This window comes from Ursus maritimus, unplaced genomic scaffold, assembly GCF_017311325.1.
Source record: "Ursus maritimus isolate PB19 unplaced genomic scaffold, ASM1731132v1 scaffold_31, whole genome shotgun sequence".
In the NCBI taxonomy this organism is placed as follows: Eukaryota; Metazoa; Chordata; class Mammalia; order Carnivora; family Ursidae; genus Ursus; species Ursus maritimus.
The window spans coordinates 12,999,061-13,023,427 of record NW_024425675.1 but is presented as its reverse complement, the minus strand read 5'-3'; the positions used below and the strand labels follow the sequence as shown (position 1 = coordinate 13,023,427).

General features: G+C 37.5%; 1 protein-coding gene and 1 long non-coding RNA gene across 3 annotated transcripts in view; one reads left to right on the top strand and one right to left on the bottom strand.

Annotated features, from left to right (window-relative positions):
- Window positions 1-21,929, top strand: part of SPAG6 (sperm associated antigen 6) — a 61,429-nt gene extending 39,500 nt beyond the window's left edge. The window contains exons 6-11 of one of the 2 annotated variants that reach the window (XM_040645332.1): window positions 55-228; window positions 1,343-1,495; window positions 4,206-4,397; window positions 13,068-13,184; window positions 16,888-17,033; window positions 20,979-21,929. In XM_040645332.1, coding sequence (XP_040501266.1) covers window positions 55-228; window positions 1,343-1,495; window positions 4,206-4,397; window positions 13,068-13,184; window positions 16,888-17,033; window positions 20,979-21,048 — 852 coding nt within the window. In that variant the 3' untranslated portion in view covers window positions 21,049-21,929. The remainder of the gene's footprint in view (window positions 1-54; window positions 229-1,342; window positions 1,496-4,205; window positions 4,398-13,067; window positions 13,185-16,887; window positions 17,034-20,978) is intronic. The other variant, XM_040645333.1, reaches the window with a different exon arrangement.
- The window catches only part of LOC103664231, a 43,410-nt gene that overhangs the window by 1,016 nt on the left and 18,027 nt on the right, over window positions 1-24,367 (bottom strand). The window contains exon 3 of the long non-coding RNA XR_568954.2: window positions 150-223. This is a non-coding gene — a long non-coding RNA (uncharacterized LOC103664231). The remainder of the gene's footprint in view (window positions 1-149; window positions 224-24,367) is intronic.

The window sequence follows — 24,367 nt, the reverse complement described above, 5'->3', positions numbered from 1 at the left end:
GCTCTTTGTTTTTTTTTTTTTTTTTTTTTTTTTTTTTGGTTTTTTGCTCAACAGCGTCAGGTCCTTTCAGCTCTTAGTCAGATTGCAAAACATTCCGTGGATCTGGCAGAAATGGTGGTGGAAGCAGAGATTTTTCCAGTTGTACTTACCTGTCTGAAGGACAAAGATGAATACGTGAAGAAAAATGCTTCTACTTTAATTAGAGAGATTGCAAAACATACGCCTGAGGTAAAAAAAAAAAAAATTCAGGTTTTAAAATACAGTAATATGTAGTTTTAGTTTTTAAGCAAAACATCAACTTGTTTATGGGGCTCAAATGCTGTGCCACGTGACCTGGTTAGGTCAGGGCTTCTCGTCCCCAGCACGATGGACATTTTGGACCAGGTCATTGTTTGTCGTGGGGGGCTGTCCTGTACACGGCATCCCTGGCCTCTGCCCACAAGATGCCAGTAGCACCTGAACCCCATCCTGATAAAAATGTCTCCATATATGGCTGGCGTTTCCCAGGGGACACAAGTGCCTCAATGGAATTTGAGTCTAAAATCTAAGTTTTTAATAATTTCCTGCTTTCCATTTCTAGACGGTGGGGGGCGTGGACTTTTGTCATCCTTGTCATTCTAGGTCAGCTGGGAGTAGTGACAGACAGCATGCCTCCAGGTCCGAAGAGACCACCAGGCCCACAGTCTAGGACAGCCTAACTCTCCTAACTGCTTGAGCTCTCAGATGCTGAGGGAGTAGAGATGAAGCAAATCTGGGTGGATTCTGAAGTCGTATCTTTTTCCGTGTATTTTCTGACTCATCAGTTTCATTTCACGGAACTTTAAAGTCCTCATTCTTTATGTCACCTAACATCTTCATTTGGTTGAGATTTTTCAAGATCAAAGTGCAAGCAGCTAATAGTCCTTGCTAGCAAAGGGGGGAGAACTAGGCCAGAACAGTTTAAGTCTGACATTGTCTTTCAGCATTCAGTGATTAATGTGCTTCATACTCACTCATTGGGATTGGGGGTTTCAGCAGTTAGCTAGTTATGAACTGGCCCTAGGCTTAGTGTCTAAGTGAGGAATTTTGACATCGATTGCAATAAGGATAAAAGTTGTGCTATTGATGCACGAAAAACGGAACCACAGAGTGGCTCCTCACAGTGAGTACGTCTGCGCATTGGAAACAGCAGGATTATTCTACTTACGTATTCCTTAATGAATACAACAATCTCACTAAATGATATTTCAGATTTCACCAGCTGGTTTTTAGGTCCTAAATTTAAAAATCGGGCGAGACTAAAGGTAGATTGAAAGATAATCTCCTGCTTCACGGTCCCGATGCTCTGCCTCTCCTCTCCTAGCTTTCGCAGTTGATCGTTAACGCCGGAGGAGTGGCTGCCGTGATTGATTGTATCGGGTCCTGCAAAGGAAACATAAGGCTGCCCGGGATCATGATGCTTGGTTATGTAGCGGCTCATTCTGAGAACCTGGCAATGGCAGTGATCATTTCCAAGGTCTGTGCTTGTTTCGTCTCCTCTAGTTATTGCAGTGAGATGTGCGAACGCAGAACCACACGCGAGTGCTCTCCCACAAAGTATAAAATAAAACTGACCAGAGTGAAAGAATTACTTCGAGAAATTTTCAGCTTTTTCCAAGGTTTATTAGTAAGTTTCCCAAAGCAGTGCTTGAAGTGAGGTTTACTTTGCAGAAGTTTAAAGTTTTAGCCAGTGTTTAGTATAGACAAACTATCGACACTTCTGAGTTTTAGTATTATCTGTACTTAAATATTAAGTATCTATCTTGAAGGATTGACTACATATTTACAGATAATATAAAGCACACTTTGATTAAAAATAACTGTTATGGGGCGCCTGGGTGGCTCAGTCGGTTGAGCATCTAACTCTTGGCTTCGGCTCAGGTCACGACCTCAGGGTTCTGGGATCGAGCCCCATGTCGGGCTCTATGCTCAGTGGGTAGTCAGTCTGCTTGGGGATGCTCTCCCTCGCCCTATGCCCCCCCACCCCCACTTGCGCATGGTCTCTCTCTCTAAAATAAATAAACAAATCTTAAAAAAATACAACTGTTATGAATGACATGCCTGGTAGTCGTTTTCATTGTCCTCTGATGTCTATACATTATCCCCTTTCCTGTCATTTGGGTAAGAGATGACAAGGCTAGGACATCCCTTCTTTATCTCCCTTTTCTCTGTAAGCTTTCATGAACTGATTTCTCTTCTTAGATGGAGGCAATTCAGAGCACACATCAGACAGTAATGGTTTTGTTTCCTTGCTCTAGGGATTTGGCCTTATCTCAACTCAGTATTAACCCACCAGGGAGTGTAGCCTTGGCACATAGTAGGTGCTCAAAAAATATTTGTTGAATGAATAAATATTGATCTCCCAAAGAATGCTTCGAAGGCTGTGTGCTTACAGTGTCTCTGGCAACCCTCCAGGGTGTGGGTTTCTTATCAGCCTAGAAAACCTGCTGCTGTGTGTTCAACAGAAGGGAGGGGGTTGGTTGTTGTTGTTGGTGGTGGTGTTTTTATCCCCTGCTAATCCTCAGAATAAAGAGGAACCTCAGATCTTCATTTTCTACCAATTCCTTGATAATTCTTCGTTTCACTCCCTTTTTATCCTGCGCCTTTCCTTTTGTTCTTCAATTACCAAAGACTATGATAGTGACTAGAGCAGTAATGCTTTCCGAAGGGTCACCACGGGGATATTATTGGGATTTTTGATTTGCAGTTCTTTTGTGCATAGTCAGAAAGCTTACACATTGGAAGAAGGATGAAGAAGCAATTACTTTTGCTTCCTGTATTTCTTCCCCAAACTAACCAGGCGGCGCTCCCCTCCTTTGGTCTAGGGTTGCCGCTGGCCTCTCCCACCTAGTTTGCTTTTCAGTTAGTGAAGACGGGGGCAGTGGCAGCAGCGGTTCTCTCAAGCCACCCAGGGCTGCATCATTCTTTCCTTGTCCTGTGGGGCACTGTAAGGACCAGTAACAACAACTTCCATTTACATAACGCTTTATAATTCTCGAAGCACATTCATGTTTCTTATCTCATTTGACAGTCATAACAATGGAAGCCCATAAGTCAGAATTTGGGGGATAGGGATAAAGGTGACTTCTCTTCCTCTTGCTCTTTCATTCTTGATATATCCCAGAAGTATGGGGTTTCTGCAAAGTTGCCTCATTCTGAAGACAGATCTGACCTTTCTTGTATTGGCAGGCACATATTTTTTGCTGTAAGAAAGAAGCCAATGAAGAGATATGGTGGGTTTCTTCAGGAAATTAGTCGTACTAATAACTGAATATTAAAGTGGACAAAAAGAAAATATACATGATCATTTGGCCTTTGCTATGGTAGCCTGACCTTGTGATATTGGCTTTTGTGATACTAAATTTAAGGTGATAATTATTCTAGTCTCGAATTCGTTAGAAAATTATGCCTATATAGAATCCGGAATTATAATTTGATTTGGTTATTTGAGTATTCCTTGGGAATATAAACTGTGGTGTATTTGAGACCCTTTAGTTAATTCTGTTTTTGATTATTGAGATAAAATTGAAGCCTGTGCAGAATATAAATACATGATATCTATGTAACAAAAGTAGTCATTTCTACTTTAACATTTAATCATGTTAAAATGGGCAACACTATCATTTAAAAGTTGGCTAAAATAAATGAAAATTATTTACTCTATCAGGAAAGTTTTTAGTGAATATTTCATCTAAAAGGTACTTAAGTAGGATTCTTGCTCATTCTTTTGATTTTGGATCTAAACTAGTTATTTTGTTCTCAGATCTATTATACTTGGTGAAAGGCATTTTTTTAAGGGATTCTAAGCTAACTTTTTAAACAAAGGACAATAAAAGGTTTTAAAATCCTAAACACTTTCATTTTGCCACATTGGAATCTGGTTTTGCCTATAATATATACTAGTCTGGGGCATCTGTTGTTTGGTTAAATGCCACTCTATTTGGGGAGTAAATGCTAGCAGAGATATTCTTAGTGTAGTTGGATTGTTACAGATAATTAAGGTAAATTAGTTCTAGTCATTTTATTGACTTGAAAAATGACAGCCCCTGTGATGTGCTCATTTATTGAACCGTTTAGGAAAAAAAGGATCAAGGCCAAAATGATTTCTTCTAATGTTTGAGAGACATGGAAGACTCTTTAATCCTGCTCGAGATTCATAACACTTGCTCTTTTGATCAACGCTGCAGGGTGTGCCCCAGTTGTCAATCTGCTTGTCAGAAGAACCAGAAGATCATATTAAGGCTGCTGCTGCTTGGGCCATAGGACAGATTGGGAGACACACTCCAGAGCACGCCCGGGCTGTTGCAGTCACGAACACCTTGCCGGTTCTGCTTTCGTTGTACATGTCAACAGAAAGCTCCGAGGATCTTCAAGTAAAAGTAAGTGCTTAATTTTTAACAGTTGTATGAAGATTTGTTAGATTTGACTCATTCTTAAAAATATGTAATTTTAAATGTTTTAATTATCATTATGGGTAATATTGATTCTATTAGTTGAGAAATACAAATTTACCAGAACTGAGGTAGCTTTTCTTTGAAAATGGGTTACCCTTATCTCTAACAGCGATCTATTTTAAAGAAAGTTCTCTATAGGTGCAAAGTGGTTTGTAAAATGAATGTCTGGTTTTTGCATTTTACTTTAATGTTGACTTTTCTTATGGAATAGGAATTGAATAATAGGATTTTGGAGGTGGAATTAGAACTTTAGTCCAGTTCACATTAAAAAATTGAGTCCGAAAGAATTTAAGGTGCTTTTGAAAGGCATAATGCGACTGGTCAGAGGGTATTCCTGAAGCTATGATCTACCTCTCCTAACTCTGCTGGATCCTTGAATTATATATTTTATGTTTGTTCCTTAAAAGAAAAATGTCCATAAATTCACTAAGTTAAACATTTTAAAATCATGTGTTTTTTTTAAAAGCAAGTTTTCTTTAAAAAATATTAATGGCTAGTAGAATGATTTACTAAATTTAATTAACCTAAATTTAATTAGGGTGGGTTGTTTAATAATTTTAGAATTTCAAAGAAAGAAAAAAATGTTTCCCAGCAGGACGCCTGGGTGGTTCTGTGGGTGGTTAAGCGTCTGCTTGGACTCAGGTGATGATTCCAGAGTCCGGGGATCGAGTCCCGCATCGGGCTCCTTGCTCAGTGGGAAGCCTGCCTCTCCCTCTGCCTGCTGCTCCCCCTGCTTGTGCTCGCTCTCAGACAAATAAATAAATGAAATATTTAAAAAACGTTTCCCAGCATAACTCCCTTAAGAAAACATGTACCTTTTGTGAAAGAGTTTTCAGAATTGCCTTAGGCTGAGGAAAGTGCACAGAAAGGATAAAATTAACAAGAGTAAGTTAAATGACATTTAAATTTAGTTAAAACAATAAATCAACCAATAGGAAAGCCACTTGCTGAGGCAACTTTAGACGGTATAGTAAGGCAGGAAGTTTACTTGAACTATATAGCTGAGAGACTCTGAAAGTCATATAATGAGTCATTTATGGATTTATGAATTTTGTAAAAGTGAATTTATGTTTATTTGGTTATGTTTACGTGTTGTTTTTCTACAGATTCATTGAGGGAATTTCTAACGTTAGCATTTTTTCAATTTTTATAAGACTTTCCAGATCAAAGCAATGACTTAATAGATTTGGGGCTTCCCTTACATTTCTCCACAGTGTTGAGTGTATTCCTTCGCAGTGCTTGGTAGAGAGTAATGTTGCCAACGTGCTAAGGCCTTTCCCTGTTTAACCATTCTGTGATTCTTTGTCTTTCTGGTGAGAAACCACAATTACATTTCCAGTTTTGAGTTGTCCAAGTACAGCTGGTTTACATGTGTATAATTTTAGCTTATTTATGTAGTTCACTTTTGCCTCATATTTTAACCCGTTATCGTGTTTGCCTTTTCTTCTTCCCTCTTCCCTCTCATTCCCACCCCCGGCCTCCTCGTCCTCGCTCCTCGCTCCTCTTCCCTCCTTTCTCTAGTGGTCCAATGACTACGGTCTCATCTGCAGGGTCTCTGCAGGTATAAGCTGCGCCCAAAACATAATAGTAATCATGTTCAACTTCTAGATTATCCAGAGGCAAATTATTAATAGTCTCTATCGCCTTCAGATTCCTGCACATAACAACTTCTATTTTCCTTTAAGTTTTGGAAAGAAAGGAATATATCAGCTACAGCATGAATCATTAATAGTGAAATCAATACTAATTGTAGTTTGAGAAATCCTTGCAAATAGCATCTTAGGTAGCACTAAATACTTTTTATATACTACTGAGTTTATGTAACTTGGTTTTTAATGAATTATTATGCTGTTTTTTTTGTATAAATATCACTAGAGTAAAATAAGTTTAAACATTCACTTTTTGAAATAAGATCATTTTTATTGTGTATAAGTTTAACAGAAGTAGTTTTATTAAAACATTCAGGTTTACTAATAGAAGTTAAGGTTCCTTCTGCCTATATTTGATAGAATATTTACTTTCAGGAAATACAATGGGTATTAAAATAAAAAGTGGGATTTTTATTAATCATTATCCTGTCAGCAACCCTTCCAAGGCTTTAAGTCCATCCACATATTTTCTTATTGTAGGGACTTGATTATTATTTTTGCTTCCTCAAGTTTTCTTGGATTCTAACATTTGTTGTTTTAAAGGCTTTAGAATGAAAGTCCAAGTCTGTTTGGTTTGACATTATCTCAGTGGGGAAAAATGTATCCAAGAGCTTTAGGAACTGTCTAATGGTATTTCTCATTTGTTACTCTGTGGCAGCTTTCAAATTAAAGGCCATGTTGAAGTTCATTTTGTCCCAAAGGCATGTCAGCTTCTGTAAGCATTCTCTAATTGGTTCTGATCCAGGAGAACCAATGAGCTGTCCTTTGGAATTGCTCGCATGTTCTCATATAGCTTTATATCTGCCTGCACCTTATTAAAAATGGGAAAAAAGATCCATCTTTTATCTAATAAGCTCACCTACATATATTTTGAAAACATTCACACAGTTGCATTTTCATTTGTTTTGATTTAGAGGAATCATATTGTAATGGTCCATCTTAGTTTGGCATTTGAGTAAATTCATTCTATTACCTTAGTTATGAAAGTATTTGTAAGATTATTTGATTATTGTGTTCTTGTCATCATGGTTGCTTCCCTCCGTCTTTTAACAGCTTTATTGAAGTATAGTTCATATGCCATACAGCTCACCCAATTAAAGTGTATAATTCAATGGTTTTAGTATATTCACAGATGCAACCATCACCACAATCTAATTTTAGAACCTTTTCAATTCCCCTGAGCAGTCACTCCATACTCTCCCTGCTTAGCCCCAGGCAGCCATTAATTTACTTTGTGTCTTTGGGGATTTGCCTCTGCTGGACATTTCATTTAAATGGAATCATACATTGTAAGTGGTCTTTTGTGCCTGGCTTCTTTTCACTTAGTGTAAGTTTCAAGGTTCGTCCTTGTAGCATGTATCAATATTTTTCCTTTTTATTGCCAAATAATATTCCATTGTATCACTATACTACATTTTGTTTACCCATTCACCAGTTGATGGACATTTGGACTGTTTCTACTCTTTTTATTATGATAAATAATGCTGCTATGAACATATTTGTACAGGTTTTTGTGTGGATGTATGTGGATGTATATTTTCATTTCTCTTGGGTACAAACCTAGGAATGGCATTGCTAGATCAATCAATAACTCTTTTTAATATTTCGAGGAACCAACAAACTGTTTTCCAATGTGGCTGCATCATTTTATATTCCCACTAGCAATGTATGAGGGTTCCAATTTTTCCACGTTCTTGTGGACACTTGTTATTACTTTTTTTTTTTTTATTGTAGCCATCCTAGTAGGTGTGAATTGGTACCTCAGTGTGGTTTTGATTTGCATTTCCCTGATGGTTAATGATGTTGAAAAATCTTTTCACGTGCTTATTGGCTATTTGTACATCTTTGGAGAAATGTCTAATCAGACCCTTTGCCCATTTTTAATTTGGGCTATTATATTTTTATTATTGAGTTGTAAGTGTTCTTTATATATTTTGAATACAAATCCTCATCAGATGTATGATTTACAAGTATTTTCTTCCATTCTATGGGTTATCATCACATTATTGATGGTATTATTTGCAGCAAAATTCTTTAAAATTTTAAAAGGTTCAATTTATTTATTTATTTATTTTTGGTTGCTTGTACTTTTGGAGCCTTATCTAAAAAGACTTGGCCTAACCCAAGGTCATGAAGATTTATTCTTGTGTTCCCCCTTCCTTTTATTTATTTTTAATTTTAATTTTTCGGGGGCGGGAGAGGCAGAGGTAGAGGAAGAAAGGTGATCTTAAGCAGGCTCCATGCCCAGCACAGAGCCCCATGCCGGGCTCAATCTCACAACCCTGAGATCATGACTTGAGCCAAAATCAATAGTCATATATGCTTAACCGACTGAGCCACCCAGGCACCACTCCCCTTCTTCTTCTTTTTCTCCTTCTTCTTTTTTTTTTTTTTTAGATTTTATTTATTCATTTGAGAGAGAGCACAAGCAGGGGGAGGGGCAGGCAGAGTGAGAAGCAGGCTCCCTCCTGAGCACGGAGCCTGATGCGGGGCTCTATGTGGGGCTTGATGCGGGGCTCCATCCCAGGACCCTAGGATCATGACCTGAGCCAAAGGCAGACACTTAACTGACTGAGCCACCCAGGCGCCCCTCCCCTTCTTTTTAATAAGTATAATTCTTTGGGCCAGAATGCTTTCAGAACAAAATCAACTTTTGAATAAGAAACATTATTCATTTTAGGCAGTTTTCATTAAAGCTCATCCTTTAAGGAAAGCAACAATGAATAAGTTTTATTATTTCTTTCATTTTCTGTGAAAAACAATTAAAATGGCATCAAATATTTGCATAGTATTGACAATTTTAGTTTGTTAATTACTATTCTTATGTGTGTTGTTAAGAGATTCAAAAATAGTGTTGCTATTTACTGTGGTTTTTATAATAGCTTTTATCAATGTGGACAGAGTCAGTTTTTAGAAATGACAGAAAAATGAATGAATGTAGAACGATACATGCTATGCTACTTTATAGGAAAACCAGGCTCAAACCCAAGTTGCCCTAAATAGACAGCTCATGACTCTTTCTCTGACATCATCTTCTATTATACATGTCTAAGGATAAACACTACCTACCAAATGCTGTGACAATTAGAAAAATTCATAATCTGTTATTATTTCAAAGTAATATATTACTTGATTTACTGAAAAAGGAGAATGAAAGGGTGTGTTTACCCCATATAAATTCTGTATAATTCGCAGTATGAAGTTGTAAGAACTATTTTATTTTGCTCAGTGCCATAAATAACCAAACATAAGGCACATTTTCTAAAGGCTAATAAATTTAAAACCCAACATATGACATGATCTTGTGTGTAGAAAATCCTAAGGAGTACAGACACACACACACATATACGAAAATACTAGAACTACTAAGAGTTCAAGATCACCAGATATATGATCAATATATAAAAATCTATCATATTTTCATATGCTGGTAATGAACAATTCAAACATCCGTGGGGTACCTGGCTGGCTTAGTCGGTGGAGCACGCCACTCTTGATCTCAGGGTCATGAGTTCCAGCCCCACGTTGGGTGTAGAGATTATAAATAAGTCAACTTAAAAAAAAAAGATATGAAATTAAGACAATTGTTTCATTCACAATATCATCAAAAAGAATACTTAGGAATAAATTTAGTAAGAGAAGTATAGATTTGTACACTGAAAACTACAAAACATTGCTGAAAAAAGTTAAAGAAGGTCTTAATAAATGGAGGGACACTCCATGTTCATGGACTGGAAGATTCAATATTGTTAAGATGGCAATACTTCTTCCCAAACTGAACTATATAGTTAATACAATCTCTATCATAATCCCAATTGGCTTCCCATCTCCCCCAAACTTGAGAAGCTGATCCTAAAATTCATATGGAAATCCCAAGGACCCAGACTAGCCAAAACAATCTTGTAAAAGGACTTACACTGCCCAATTTTAAAACTTACTGCAAAGCTACAGCTATCAAGATAGTGTGGTACTTGCTTACATAGAGACATATGTATCAATGTAACTGAACTTTGAAAATCTAAAATAGACCCTTTTCTGATTTTTCACAAAGGTTCCAAGGCAACTTAATGTGAAAAGGATAGTCTTTTCTGCAAATGCCCTGGAAACAATTATTACATTCTCAAACAAAAATATTAATTTGGACCCTTATCTCATACCATACACCTGAAGTAGCTAAAAATGGATCATAGATCTAAATATAAGGGTTAAGACTACAAAACTCTTAGAAGAAAATAAAGAAGTCTTTGAAACCTTGGATTAGGCATTCGTTTCTTAGAAATGACGCCTGAAGCTCAAGTAATGAATGAAACATTCATAAGTTGGGTTTCATCAAGATTAAAAGCTGGTATGCTTTAAAAGACACCATTAAGAAAACCAAAAGACAAGCCACAGACTTGAAAAAATTATTTGCAAATAATATACTCAAGAAAGGCTTGTATTAAAAATATATAAAGAGTTCCAACAACTCAATAATATGAAGACAAATAAGCCACTAAACAATGGGCAAAAGATTTGAATAAGCATCTCACCAACAAATGATCCATCAGTACGTGAAAAAATATTCAACATCATTAGTCACTAGAGAAATGCGAATCAAAACCATAATGAGATACTACATCACACCCACAAGAATCGCTGCAATTAATAAGACAGGTAATAACAAGTGTTGATCATCATATGGAGAATCTGAACTTCCTTACATTACTGGTCGAAATGTAAAATGTTGTAGTCACGTTGAAAAACAGGCAGTTTCTCAAAATAGTAAACATAAATTTACCATTATCACCCAGCAGCTTCACTCCTAGGTATCTTCCCAAGAGAAATGAAAACAGTTGTCTACACAAAGACTTGTATATGAATCTCCATAGCAGCATTATTCACAATCACCCAAAGTGGAAACAACCCACATGTTTATCAATGGGGACTGGATAAACAAAATGTGATAAATCTGTCTGAGGGAATACTATTTGACAATGAAAGGAATGAAGCACTGATACGAGCTGTAACATAGATGAACCCCCAAAACATCACACTTAGGGAAAGAGGCCAGACTCAAAAGTTCACATATTGTGTGATTCCACCTACATGAATTGTCCAGAAAAGTAAAATTTGTAGAGACAGAAAGTAGGTTGGCAGTTGCCCAGGGCTGTTGGGGGAGTGACTACAAACGGAATGAGGTTCCTTCTTGGAATGATGAAGATGTTCTAAAATTAGGTTGTGGTGATGGTTGCACAACTCTGTAAATTTACTAAAAATCCATTGAACTGTGCACTTAAAATGAGTGAATTTATGGTATGTAAATTATATGTCAATAAGGTTGTTAAAATATCTTAAGCCCAGAATTTGACAAGTAAATAAAATCGTAATTAATACACTAATATTTCTTTCATGTTGGGAAATATAGCTGATTATTAATCATGACATACATTCCTATCTAGAAGTATATATAGTCATAAATCAAGTATATTTCTTGACAAGGGATAGTAAAACTCAGTGAATTTGTAGGATCATTAGACTCTTTCCTAGAGTTCTTAATTAATAACTTGACAGTACATCACATGGCACATTGAATGTGATCTGCGCTACACAATTAGTAGACCTTATCCCTAATAGCAGTTGAGTTAAATTTGGTGACCTGCTAAGGTCACCATGATCCTAAAATGGCTCGCGAAGATATAGCTAGGTATGCTGGGGATTGAGAGTTTAATTTCAATGTAGGTTATACTACTTGTGGAAGAAAGCTGGGCTGCATTTCTTACATTCCTGATTTTGTTTCATTCAGTTTATGAAACAATGTTTGAGGACAAATGTGTCAAGATAAGAGGTTATACCGGTCTGCTTAGCCTGGGTTTCTGGGAAACCATGAAATTAACAGAGCCTTTACTGATAGCACAAATGTGAGGAAAGGTTTTCCTGAATCCATTTGCCAACTGGAAAATTCATGACGTGAAAATCAAAATGCTCCTTGGAAAAAACAAAACAAAACACCAAAATGCTGCTTGACATTTCAAAAGCACTGCTAAACATTCAATAGCAAGATGCCAGGAGACCAGGTTGGCTAAGGCCTGCGAGAGAATCGGAGAATCTGAGGGATCAGAGGAAGGGGTGCGCCGCCACACGAAACCTCATACAAGCAGGTGTGGAATTCCAGCCTTCCGAAGTGAGGAGGGCAGGCTTGAAGACGAGGAAACGGAGTCACAACGAGCCGTGACCGGAGAGCTGGCTGCAGTGACACGCTACAGTCACATCAGGACCCTTCTTCGGTCATACCCGGTGTCACTGGGACATACGGAGGGCTGGGGACAGTGGGGAAGTGCCTGTTGTTTGACTTGTGGGTGATGCGCTCCCTGTTGCTGAGGGGAGCTTTCCTGTACAGTCAAGTAGCTCCCCTCTGTTCCGCTTTACCTGTGAATGGGGCAGTTTCTCCCCACGAGCTATAGCAGCGAATCTGCAAACATTCACTGAATAACGCACAGCGTAGACTCTTCCTGACTACATACCTAGAAGCCATGAAGCCTTTTAGAGAACACGGAATGTTTGATAATGACTTTCTACAATAAACTGTTTTCTGCTTGTTGATTGGAAGGAGTAGGACATGTTGGTTATCTCACAATTTAATATATACAATTTGGACTAATAAAATATAATACATATTAATTTACAGTCTATAGCTTTATGCTTTTTAATTTTACTTTCCTCATGGGTGATTTTAAGACATCAGTAATAACACTGTACATTCTAAATTTTAACAAGAAGACAATTGGCAGGGTATTCTATGGTAAAACCAATGCCGGATAGTTTTTCTGACAACTATCTTAAACAATAAAACAACTGCAGGTTAGACCTGGAAATTCATTTCATTTTCAAGTTCTAGGAACATGAGGCATGCATTTTGGTCAAGCTTTGATTACTACTTTGGTCTATATTTTGCTTTGTATTTCAATAGAGTAAAAAAGCCATAAAGAATATCCTACAAAAATGCACCTATTTACCAGCCCTGGAGCCGTTTCTGTATGATGCACCTCCCAATATTCTGAAGCACGTGGTTGGACAGTTCAGTAAGGTAAGACGTGCTCTCTTCCGGAAGTGGGGGAAGAAAATTTAAATGACTTGAGAACTTTCTCCTGTTGGGTCAATGTCTTCTTCTGAAAGAGGGGCACAGGCATTTATTTCTTAGCTCTCCCTGACTGTAGTGACAAGAAGGGTGACATAGGGGGCGCCTGGGTGGCACAGCAGTTGAGCGTCTGGCTTCGGCTCAGGGCGTGATCCCGGCGTTCTGGGATCAAGCCCCACATCAGGCTCCACGCTAGGAGCCTGCTTCTTCCTCTCCCACTCCCCCTGCTTGTGTTCCCTCTCTCGCTGGCTGTCTCTATCTCTGTCGAATAAATAAATAAATAAATCTTTAAAAAAAAAAAAAGGGTGACATAGGTTAATAAAATTAACATAAGTTAATAAAATTCACATATAAGTAATTCACACTTCTTCTTCCTCACATTTTCTTTACAGCCTCTGTCCTATCTTTTTCAGTGCTCTTGGGGAATAAATAGTATGTCAACATATACGCACCTCATAATACAGATAATTTATGTTGATAAGTAATTTAGTGATTATCGTGGTGTCTTTTAGTCTCACTCACCTGGGAACACTGCAAAGATCTTATAAAGAAAAACAAAAAGGTCTCTGAGCTGTTTATGGCAGAGTCCATGTACTTTACTGGAGATGCTTTCAGATAGTCATTTGGAGTGTATTGACTTATTTTATGAACAGTTTTAACAAATAGAGCCGTCATATTTCTTAGATCATTGCAGATTAAAAGTAGTAAGGTAGAAAGGTCAAGCTGCTGGATGTGGGTTTAGCCAGCAGGACCGACTATTAATAGCAAAGGCTAAGAAAGAATGACCGTATGCCCACAGCCACTGATGGCCAGGGTGGCAGCCCTAAGCTGTAAATAACTGGTTACAGTGTGCTCAGGAGATTTAAGAAAATGGGGTCTTTGGAAGTAGCATCCCATAGTGGTTATGAGCTCAGGCTGAGGAATTAGGGTGCCTGGATTTCCCATTTACCAGCCGTAGTATCTTTAGCAAAGTCTTGATGTGTCTAAACCTTAGTATGATTATCCATAAAATGGGGGGTAATAAGAGTTCTTATTTTATAAGATCACTGTAAGATTAAATGAGATATTATATGTAAAAGGTTTAGCTTAATCCCACTTATTAAGCATTCAAACCCCTCCCCCCACTGAAAAACCCAAAATGTTGTTTTTAAGAAATAAAACATAGAAGTGGTTAAGGTTAATTTTTAAAAATTACTAAAAATGAGTGGGGGGTAAATTCGTGTGAACCGTCAGGTGTAGACCTATACGAAGGAGGTACTACTATCTGTGTACTGTTTCTATAAACAATGAACAAAAACTACATATCGTTACAGCTTTTAAACTAGGCCCTGCAGCCACAGGTCTAGTTTCAGGTACTCATCTGGAAGGTAATACTATCTACTAACAGCCTCAGTTCTCTGGCTTCCATGGTCTCCAGCCGCTTGGGGGACCCTCAAGCACCATAGACACTGGGTGGCAGAAGGTTCTACATTGCTGAGGCTGCCTCACGATATAGTTCTGGGGATCAAACACTTAGGTTCTGTCTTCCTAAGTTCTTAAAGTTGTATTTTATGGTCTAATCTTTAAGTCTACTGAGTGACTAGTTTATTGAACTTACTGTGAAAATGAACACTGACCCGAACTGAGTTCAAAATGAGTCACTAGAGTAAACCAGTGGGATTTGTGCACGTTAGACAGCCAAGCTAAAATAAAGGCAGTACCACATATGATACACTCTTACAAATGTGCCCTTGTGAATATTTGCTTTAGGCAGGATTTTGTGTTTTCTTAATCTGAGGGTACCAGAGCACTGGAAAGAGGTGAGAAAGCAAGGCGGAAGGTAAAAAGACATTAGTTTAGTGTGGCTGGCATCAGAGACAGGAGGTAATGAAAACTCTCCAGGCCAAACAAAATATTTAGAACAGATATATCTGGAGGCTATTTCATTTTTTAGAAATACATACTAGCGTCATCTTTTTTTTTTTTTTTTTTTTAGAGAGAGAGAACACAAACACATGCATGAGCTTAGGGGGACAGGGAGGGGCAGAGGGAGAGAGAGAATCTTAAGCAGGCTACACGCTGAGAACAGAGCCCCACGCAGGGCTCGATCTCACAACCGTGAGATCATGACCTGAGCTGAAATCAAGAATGGGACACTTAACTGACTGAGCCACCCAAGAGCCCCACTAGTGTCATCTCTTAATGTCCAGTTGATGTGTATTATCATTCTATTAGCAAGATCCTTTTGTAATTTTAAATATTTGCTAAATGCCTACATGTACCCAATACTTTGTTAAACACTGGGGGATAGACAAAAAAAAATGAGACAAAGTTCTTCTTCAAGGAACTTTATAATCTAGCTGAGAGACCAGACAAAACAATTCGAAAACACTTCAGTGTGCTAGATTTCATGATAAAATTTTTTTTTAATTTAAGAATGAATAATGAATGCAGTCTGAAATATTCAGAGGGCCTTCGATGCAGGAAGTACAAGGGAATAAGAGAAAGAATGGAGGGGGAAAGAAAGGGTGTTTCTGTCAGAGAGCATTGTAGCCATGACCAAAGAAGGGAGCAGGGATTCCCATAAGGCAAACCTGCCTCCTCTCAGGGCCTTTCTTGTCTGGTCAGTCATTGTTGTCTTGCATAATTTATTTCTTCATCTCCACTGGCCCTTTCCTCTCAACACACGAACATCCACTGTCAAATTCAGTGACTTTTAAAAGTCCTCAGTGGCTGCTTCTTGAAATCTTCTCTTGGATTTGTTGATTCCTTCCTTTTCTGATTTTTCTTGCCTTTTCGACATCTCCTTAATTTCCTTTCTCTGCTTACTCTTTAGTATGTCCATTCATTTGTTAAACATGTATTGAGCATCGATGAGGCATCAGACACTAGAGCAATGAATGAATGAATACATGAACTAATGAGTATGTAACTTCTGTCTTCAATGACATTTATACGTGACAGACATAGAAGCTGGTAGTTAAAAGATTATGTGGCAAGCGCACTGACAGTGGTTCAACAGAACGCTGTGAGAGAAGAAAAGTTATCTGCCTCAACCCGGGATAAGAGGGTGGGTAGGAATGTCCCATAGAAAGTTTCTTAAAGGAGGGGATGCCTGAGCTGAATCTTAAAAGATGAGTAAGAGCCAAACAAAGGCGGGGAGAAGCGTGGAGGGTGGAAGGGCGTCCTGGGAAGAGGAACCAGCATAGGCAAAGGCAAGTAATGGCCCAACATGCACCCGTCGAGCTTACTGAAATGAAATTTAAGATAGAGATTGGTAGGGAAGGGAGCTGGGGAGGTATTTAGGACCTGAGTCACAAAAGGCCCTCTGTGCCTGCTGAAGGATCTTGCCTTTAATTTTGAGGGTAGTGGTGAGACCCTGAATGGGTGTAAGCAAAGGAGGGACACTGCTTTACTTTTACATATGAGCGGATCCCATCACCTTTGCTTATGTTCAAGGCCTTTATCCCATCTCCACAACATAAAAAGCTAATACATTTCTAAAAAGACTACATTTTACTTCTAATCATCAGCAAATTTAGGCTCATTCTGTTACAGGTATATTGCACATAAACTCTCCTTTACATTTCCTCAGGTAGATTATTTCTTTTCACTAACGATAATCCCCCTTGGAAAAGAAAAGCTGACGTTTTTATGTGCTCGACTTTTCAAGGTACTGCCACATGACAGCAAAGCTCGACGACTTTTTGTAACAAGTGGTGGACTTAAAAAGGTTCAAGAGATAAAAGCAGAGCCTGGATCTCTCCTTCAAGAATACATCAATAGTATTAACAACTGTTACCCAGAGGAAATAGTAAGGTGGGAAAAATGGACTTTGAGTAGTTCAAAATTATAATGTAGTTTTCCTGTTTTCAAATCTAGATTTTATATCCACTGCATCAATATGTGTTCTTGAAATATTTTTACGTTTACTTCTCTCGTGACCTCTTTTTCCCCTCAAATTTGCTAATGTTCTGATTGACACACGCCTCTCCACCTCAAACTAGAATGTCATTTGAGACATTGCTATCTTAATCCAACACGTGATTTACTAAAGAGCACTGAGGACAGAGTGCGAGTTACATTAGCAATCTTCAGTGTGAACCTGATCTAGAAAGGGCCTGTAGATTCTGATTTTCATAGTTCCCTGCATATTATTTTTCTGCCTTAAGCTCACATTTATATTAACAGGAGTATTACAAATAGAAAAGAGATGTTGAGGAGCAAAAAGAAAGTTACTATCTATATTTGAAAAAATTAATGTTTGTGATATGCAGGTGCCTCATAGTAATGTAGTAGGAAATTCTTTTCAAGATGAATTTTTTAAATAAGTTTGATTTGCAGAGCATTAAACCTAAGCCTCAGTCCTTGTAAGTCTAAAGAAGAACTATACCACTAAACCCAAAATAAATAAAAGCAAAGTTACCAAGAAAAAGATAGAATGATTTAAACAACGGAATCTTGAAAAACACCGGTGAAACATTCGGAATTAAAGGCCATATTTATCCATATTTGTCTAACCCTACATTCATTTCTAATTTTCCCTAGTTAATGCTGGAGAATATATATTACAATGTTTAAATCTATGTTATAATTTACTAAGTTATATAAATGCTTCTTCCTATTTAGTATCCATGGTTTTTAATATATATGGTAACACTCATTGTAAAAGCACAAAACTAATCTTCTTCAAGGTTAAAATTTGTTTTCTGTTCATATATATTTTTCCAGTAAATTTCTATAGGTAGAATTCATATACTTTTGTGAGGTTCGTGAGTACTGCTTGACCAAAGGAGTTCCAATAAGTTAGCCTTAAAAATATTAATATATAAAAAAATATATCTAAGGAGTAGTATATCATAAATGTATATCTACTATATATAATATACAAATAAAATAATATACAAAAAAGCTTATATAAAATATGTGTGAAACTACTAAATGAAGAAAATATGAAAATCTTTTATCGGGAAAAGAAGATAAAGTTAATTTGCATACATTCTTCCCTTCAGGGAGAATGCTATTTTATTTAAGTTTAAAATAGATTTCAATGTAATTTTCTAAAATAAACAAAATTATAGAAAAAAAATTTACAAAGCTAAGGGCTCAAAATGGAATGACCTATTAGAATTAACCAGCAATAAGGTACTTTCTTGAACAGAAGTCTTCTTTCACTCCTTTCTAGAATTATGTTACAGAACACTAGGGGAAAATGAAAACTCTGTCATATTAGAATTTAATCTGGTGCTTTGTCAAAATACCGTTGCAAAATTTTAACCTCACATTCTGTGATCTAGGATTTCATTTTAAAACTTGGCTACTTATCATGAAGAATTCTGATGAGCTGACATTTCATGGTTCTTATGTTTTTAAGGCATTAGGTTCTATAGAACTTAGAGGTGTTTTGTAGAAATCTTTGAAACATTGTCTATGAAAATGGACAAATATAAGCTCAGAATGGTTTTATTTTTGTAATCATATAATTCTCAAGAATCACTTGGTGACTATTTTAGAACTAATTATTCTTTATAAGACGGGTTATCAATGGATACATTCTTTCAACTCTTATCAGCCTAAACATTTATTTCATATTGCCTTACAGTTTTGGTAATCTTTCAAGATCTCTAATAAAGGTGGCTAGTGTGATGGGCAGAAAGGGGCTCAGGCCTAGATGTTAGAGGCCTGAGTTCTAATCCTAGCCCATTCCACAGCCAGAGGTATTTTTAGAACTCTGTGTTCTGGATCTCTGCCTAGACTAGACTATATTGTAATCAATATAAAAAATTATTAATGAGCTATATAATTTTTATATCAGATTTTTTGAAATCTGGTAGGTATTTTATCACTTCCAGTTCACCTCAGTTCAGATGCTAACTTTTATTAGAAACACTTATCTGTATTTGGATTATATAAAGTTTACAGTTGAAAATGTAGATTCACAAGTTGTTCCAAAGACACCTAAAAGTTTCAACTGGGGGCACTTGGGTGGCTCAGTGGGTTAAGTGCCCGACTCTTGATTTTGGCTCAGGTCATGATCTCAAGGTTGTCAGATGGAGCCCCACATGGGCTGGGCATAGGCCTGCTGAAAATTCTCTCTCTCCCTCTTCCTCTGTCCCTCCGCCCACTAGCGCGAGCGAGTGTGTGCGCCTGCGCGCTCTCTCTCAAAAAGTTTCACCTAAAATAACTGAATTGAGTATCAGTTTTTATATTTTTTTTACCCTTCAGTCACTCTAGCCATATTTCTAATGCTCAATAGTCACATGTAGCTAGTGGCTACCACGTGAAACAGCACAATTTTTAAAGTTTTGGTTTTTCTAAATCTACTTCTTACCATTTACATAAAAAGTACCTATCTTGTATCTGACCCATTTATCAGGCCTAGGAGGGTGAGGCCTGTTTAAAATTTGTGACTAACTCAGAGAAACAGTTGTGACTTCCTCAGTGTAAGAGGACTTCAAAGAGACACTGTTGAAGGACAGTTTTTTCAAGGGTAGGAGGCCTTTAGAGGAGAAACATTCTTTAGGGTAAATTGTATGTATGTATGTATGTGTCCATTTAACTAGGACCGCCTAGAAATACACTATTGAGAAAATACTATTCTGTCTTGTTCACCTCTACTTGACGAATTGTGGGAGAAATTAGTGTAATATAAGTTGTGAGTTTTTAAGTCAAGCATCTGAGAATAAGTAAAGATAACTAACAAGGACAAAGCAAATCTTAAACATTAGATTTTATCTGGAGAGAATACCTTAGGAAGTTTAATTATTTTGAGTGTTTTGGAAAATTTTAAATTACACTTAGATTGTCTGTTTATTATATTCTATAATGACTGCCAAATTTTATTTGACGTACTTTTATGTGCATATAAATTCTTTCCATAGTATGAAGCATTTCATAATGCATTAATCAATATATTTAATGCTTTCATACTATCTATTTTATAAAATGTTCAATTTTTTTTTAAAGATTTTATTTATTTATTCATTTGACAGAGATAGAGACAGCCAGCGAGAGAGGGAACACAAGCAGGGGGAGTGGGAGAGGAAGAAGCAGGCTCATAGCCGAAGAGCCTGATGTGGGGCTCGATCCCGTAACGCCGGGATCACGCCCTGAGCCGAAGGCAGACGCTTAACCGCTGTGCCACCCAGGCGCCCCTCTAAAATGTTCAATTTTTAAATATAAATTTTAGTACTATGGATGCCCCAAATCAATGAAAATGACTAATTTCCTAAGTTTGTACAGTGGGATATGTGTAAACCATTTATTAAATAGTTCTTTAATGTGAATTATACTCCCAGAAATTTTTGTTTTTATTGGTGACCAGATCTGATTAAGACATATAGTGAGAATAATCTGTAAGGCAATCAGAAGGCAGTCATTGATTAGTGATGGCTAATTTATGAAAAAACCTATTAGCTATGATCATTAAAGCAACATCAGTCATTTAACATAATAAAAAGAGTCTCTGTAATAAAATACTATCACTGGATCCAAGTATCTGGCTTTGAAAATACCCCTTCTGTGCCACTACATTAATCTCCCGTCAGTGTTTCGCTATTTATCCAGCACAGTCCCGTGAGCTGGTGTTCTCCTCCTTGACAGCCTCTAACCCGATGCACAAAGCATTACTGGAGCGTAACTATTCCGAGTATGTTTGAGCTTTCACTGATAGAATTAATTTAGATAAATATCTTATATGGAATCTTTTGTGCTTGCTGTGCTGAATCTTTTCCTAAGTATCTAATAGAAAATTTGCTTTTTCAGGTATTATTCCCCTGGATATTCAGATACACTTCTGCAGAGAGTGGACAGCTATCAACCACTTACTAACTAAGCAAAGTTCTGTTTTTATACTCGAATTCACAATGCAGTAGTTATGAATGACAGTTGTTAAAGCTCTTTCTAAATATTTGAACTAAGTACATTCTAGATTCATTCAGTGTGAAATACATTTGGATAATATTTTCTAAATTTATGTAATACTTAAAAAAATTAGTGGCCTGGATAGATGAGGAACTACTGGTCATCTGCATAGGATTTGCCCTCAGGGTAAATTTTTAGAAGACACTGAAGGGTGTTAAGACATTTGTTTTTGTTCTAGTAAACCCCTCTCCACAGCCCTCAAACACTCACACCTCCAACTACATATAGATGAAAGATGGTGTCGAAAACTTTTAGTTACTTTGGCCAATTCCTCCTAGACATAGGCAAGGAAAACTGGCCTTGCACATTCCTCAGCAGGACGTAGAAGGGGAAATAGCCAAGAGAAGAAACTAATGACAGAAGTATGTGGCACCTGAAGAGACTCTGATGCTCTTTCCATCAGTGCGTTATCCAAGCACAGGGACTCTCTGGACACCCTGTCAGGTTCTCCTAATAACTCAGGAAGCTCTCGTGTTCATGCCAAATTTTCTAAGCTCTTCTCTCACCTCCCTGAAACTGTTCCTTACCTTTCATGGGTCTGGAGAGGGAGGAAGTCAATATTAAGCATTATTACACTACAGACATGCTCCCCATTTCATTGAAAGGTTTCTTAGTCTAGCCCTGCTCATGAATAAACAAGAAAGCAGGCAAATAAAATGGGTCCTCAGTATACCCTGTCCTCGCTTCACTTCCCCAAGTTTCAAAAGGCACATTTTCAGGGATTTAAGAAATAATTTAAAAAGAATACCACCAGACTTGGACTTTGCATGCATTTTCACTTAGAGAGCTGAAAGGGAGTGAGAGGGAGTTTCAATAAAATTTTAAATAAAAACATCAGACTCTCCTTTGCATTTTTGTCTTGTGGTGTACTTCTGACCTTGGGGATTACATGATTACGTTTAAAAGTCTTGGTTAGTTGGTGTGTGTATGTCTGTCTTTCTGTCTTTTGATCTAGAAGGACATTCCTTACAGTGATATTCCCTGGAGGCCTGGAGAGGAGGTGAAAGACCACCAGAGAGCCCCTAGGCCACACTGTTCCCAATCTGGCCAGCTTTCAGGTTTCCTTCTTGGATTCCTCCCCCCCCCCCCAAAGAACTTGCCCATCTAATTTTGGTATTTTCTGAATTCATCTCTGTCATCATTTCCTAACAGTGCATAACTTTGTTGCATCTTTTTAAATTAAACTTCAATCATACCCAAGATTGTCTCACTTCTTTTTGCCTTATATAGGCCTAGGATTGCTTGCAATTTGACTTTTGAATACCTTCGGGGCCTACTTTGTTTCCTTGCAGTAATCTCTTTGATGTATTGCATAAGAAAATAACTTTTATTTTCAGGTGTGTAGCTTTCCATTCTCTTCATGCCTGCCCAGCTTCTCTTCCGAACCTTTTAACAATCTGAGAAAATAAAGGTAGTTTTCATGTTTCTTCCTTAGAATGATTTTTTTTCGATGGCCATGTTGGTGGTGACAAAAACTAGTCTATCTGGAATGAAACCTGCACAGCTGTTTTGGGAATGGTGACTTTCCTATTATTACTTCTTGCCATTGTATGTTGATGTAGTGGAAGTTTTTCACTTCATACATCATTTCATACTTATCAAATAGTATTAAGCTAACAAAGAAATAAAATATTTAATAGTGTTTGGATGAATGGTCTATTTTATCATGAAATTTGGAAAATATATGCTATGAAATGTTTCTTAATTTAAAACACTTAAAGCAAAATGAAGCTTGCTTTATTTTTAGGAAAGTCTACTATGAGACTTTAAAAAATTTTTTTTAAAAATCTTTTCTATTTGGGCTAGAGCAAAATAGTGTCTCTCATTGGTGGTATTCTCTTTGACATTTTCACTCCTGGTTTGGATTTTGTCCATTCCCATTCTCCAGGCAGACCAACCCTGTCTCACTGCTCTCTCTCCCTTCTGCAGTTTATTTAAAATTCAACTATCATTAGGATATCTTGTTTAGCTTATATAAACAGCAGTTTATTTTTAGGACTTCATTTCAGGAAAAAGATGCTTGAATGTAATTATTGGTTGAAACTTATTATTCATACAGTTCGCTCGTTATGAAAACAGGTGCATATCAGTGGTGCTGAAAAGAGATGTTGAAAATCTAGGTTCTAGTTGTATCTGTTACATAGTAAGGGGTGATAATTCTTGTTCAGCTTACTCATAAGATGCTTATGAATTAGCCTCCAGTGATGCAGGTAACAGTTTTGTAAACTGTTCTATTCTGTGCAAATTGATATATGATCTAAGGGGAATCTTGACAGTCAACAACAGATCACACATTCTGGCCAGCAATTGGGCACATCAGGCCCCATCCTTTTAGGTAAGTGGAGCTGATACCAGATAATTATGATAAAGAAAAGCTACACTGCCCGTCCTCATAGAGTTTTCTAATATAAACACATTTGCCCAGACCCAGGGAGTAAAATAGGCAGGAGACACTGAACACAAAACAGGCATATTTCACGTAAAAGCAAATGACAGTTTCATATTTACAGGAAGTTGTCCTGTTTTTCTTTTCAAGTTTTTTTTTTTTAAAGATTTTTATTTGACAGAGAGAGACAGTGAGAGAGGGATCACATGCAGGGGGAGGGGGAGAGGGAGAAGCAGGCTTCCCACAAAATATCACTGTCTAGAGAATATTGATTTGTGGCTATTCTGTTTCAGAGATTAAAAGGATTAAATGACAGTCATAACTGTAACTCTTACATTTATCAGTCCGTTAAGGGACTTTGGACTTATTTTAAAATATTATTTGTCTATGCAATTATTTTTCTAGTAATATGAAAACATGTTTTTTTTTTAAAAAAAGATTTATGTATTTATTTGAGAGAGAGAAAGAGCGAGAGTGGGAGGGGAGAGGGAGAGGGAGCGAGAATTTTTTAAGCAGACTCCACACTGAGCACGGAGCCCCACACAGGGCTCAGTCTCAGAACCCCCGGATGACGACCTGAGTCGAAACGAAGAGTCTGGTGCTTAACCGACTGTGCCACCCAGGTGCCCACTTCTGTTTTGTTTTTAAGAGGACTTCACAGGGCATAAAATTAGATAATATTCAGTGATATTGCTTTAAAGAATGGTAAGTTGGGGCGCCTGGGTGGCTCAGGGGTGCCTGGGTGGCTCAGTCGTTAAGCGTCTGCCTTCGGCTCAGGGCGTGATCCCAGAGTCCTCTGCTGGGAGCCTGCTTCTTCCTCTCCCACTCCCCCTGCCTGTGTTCC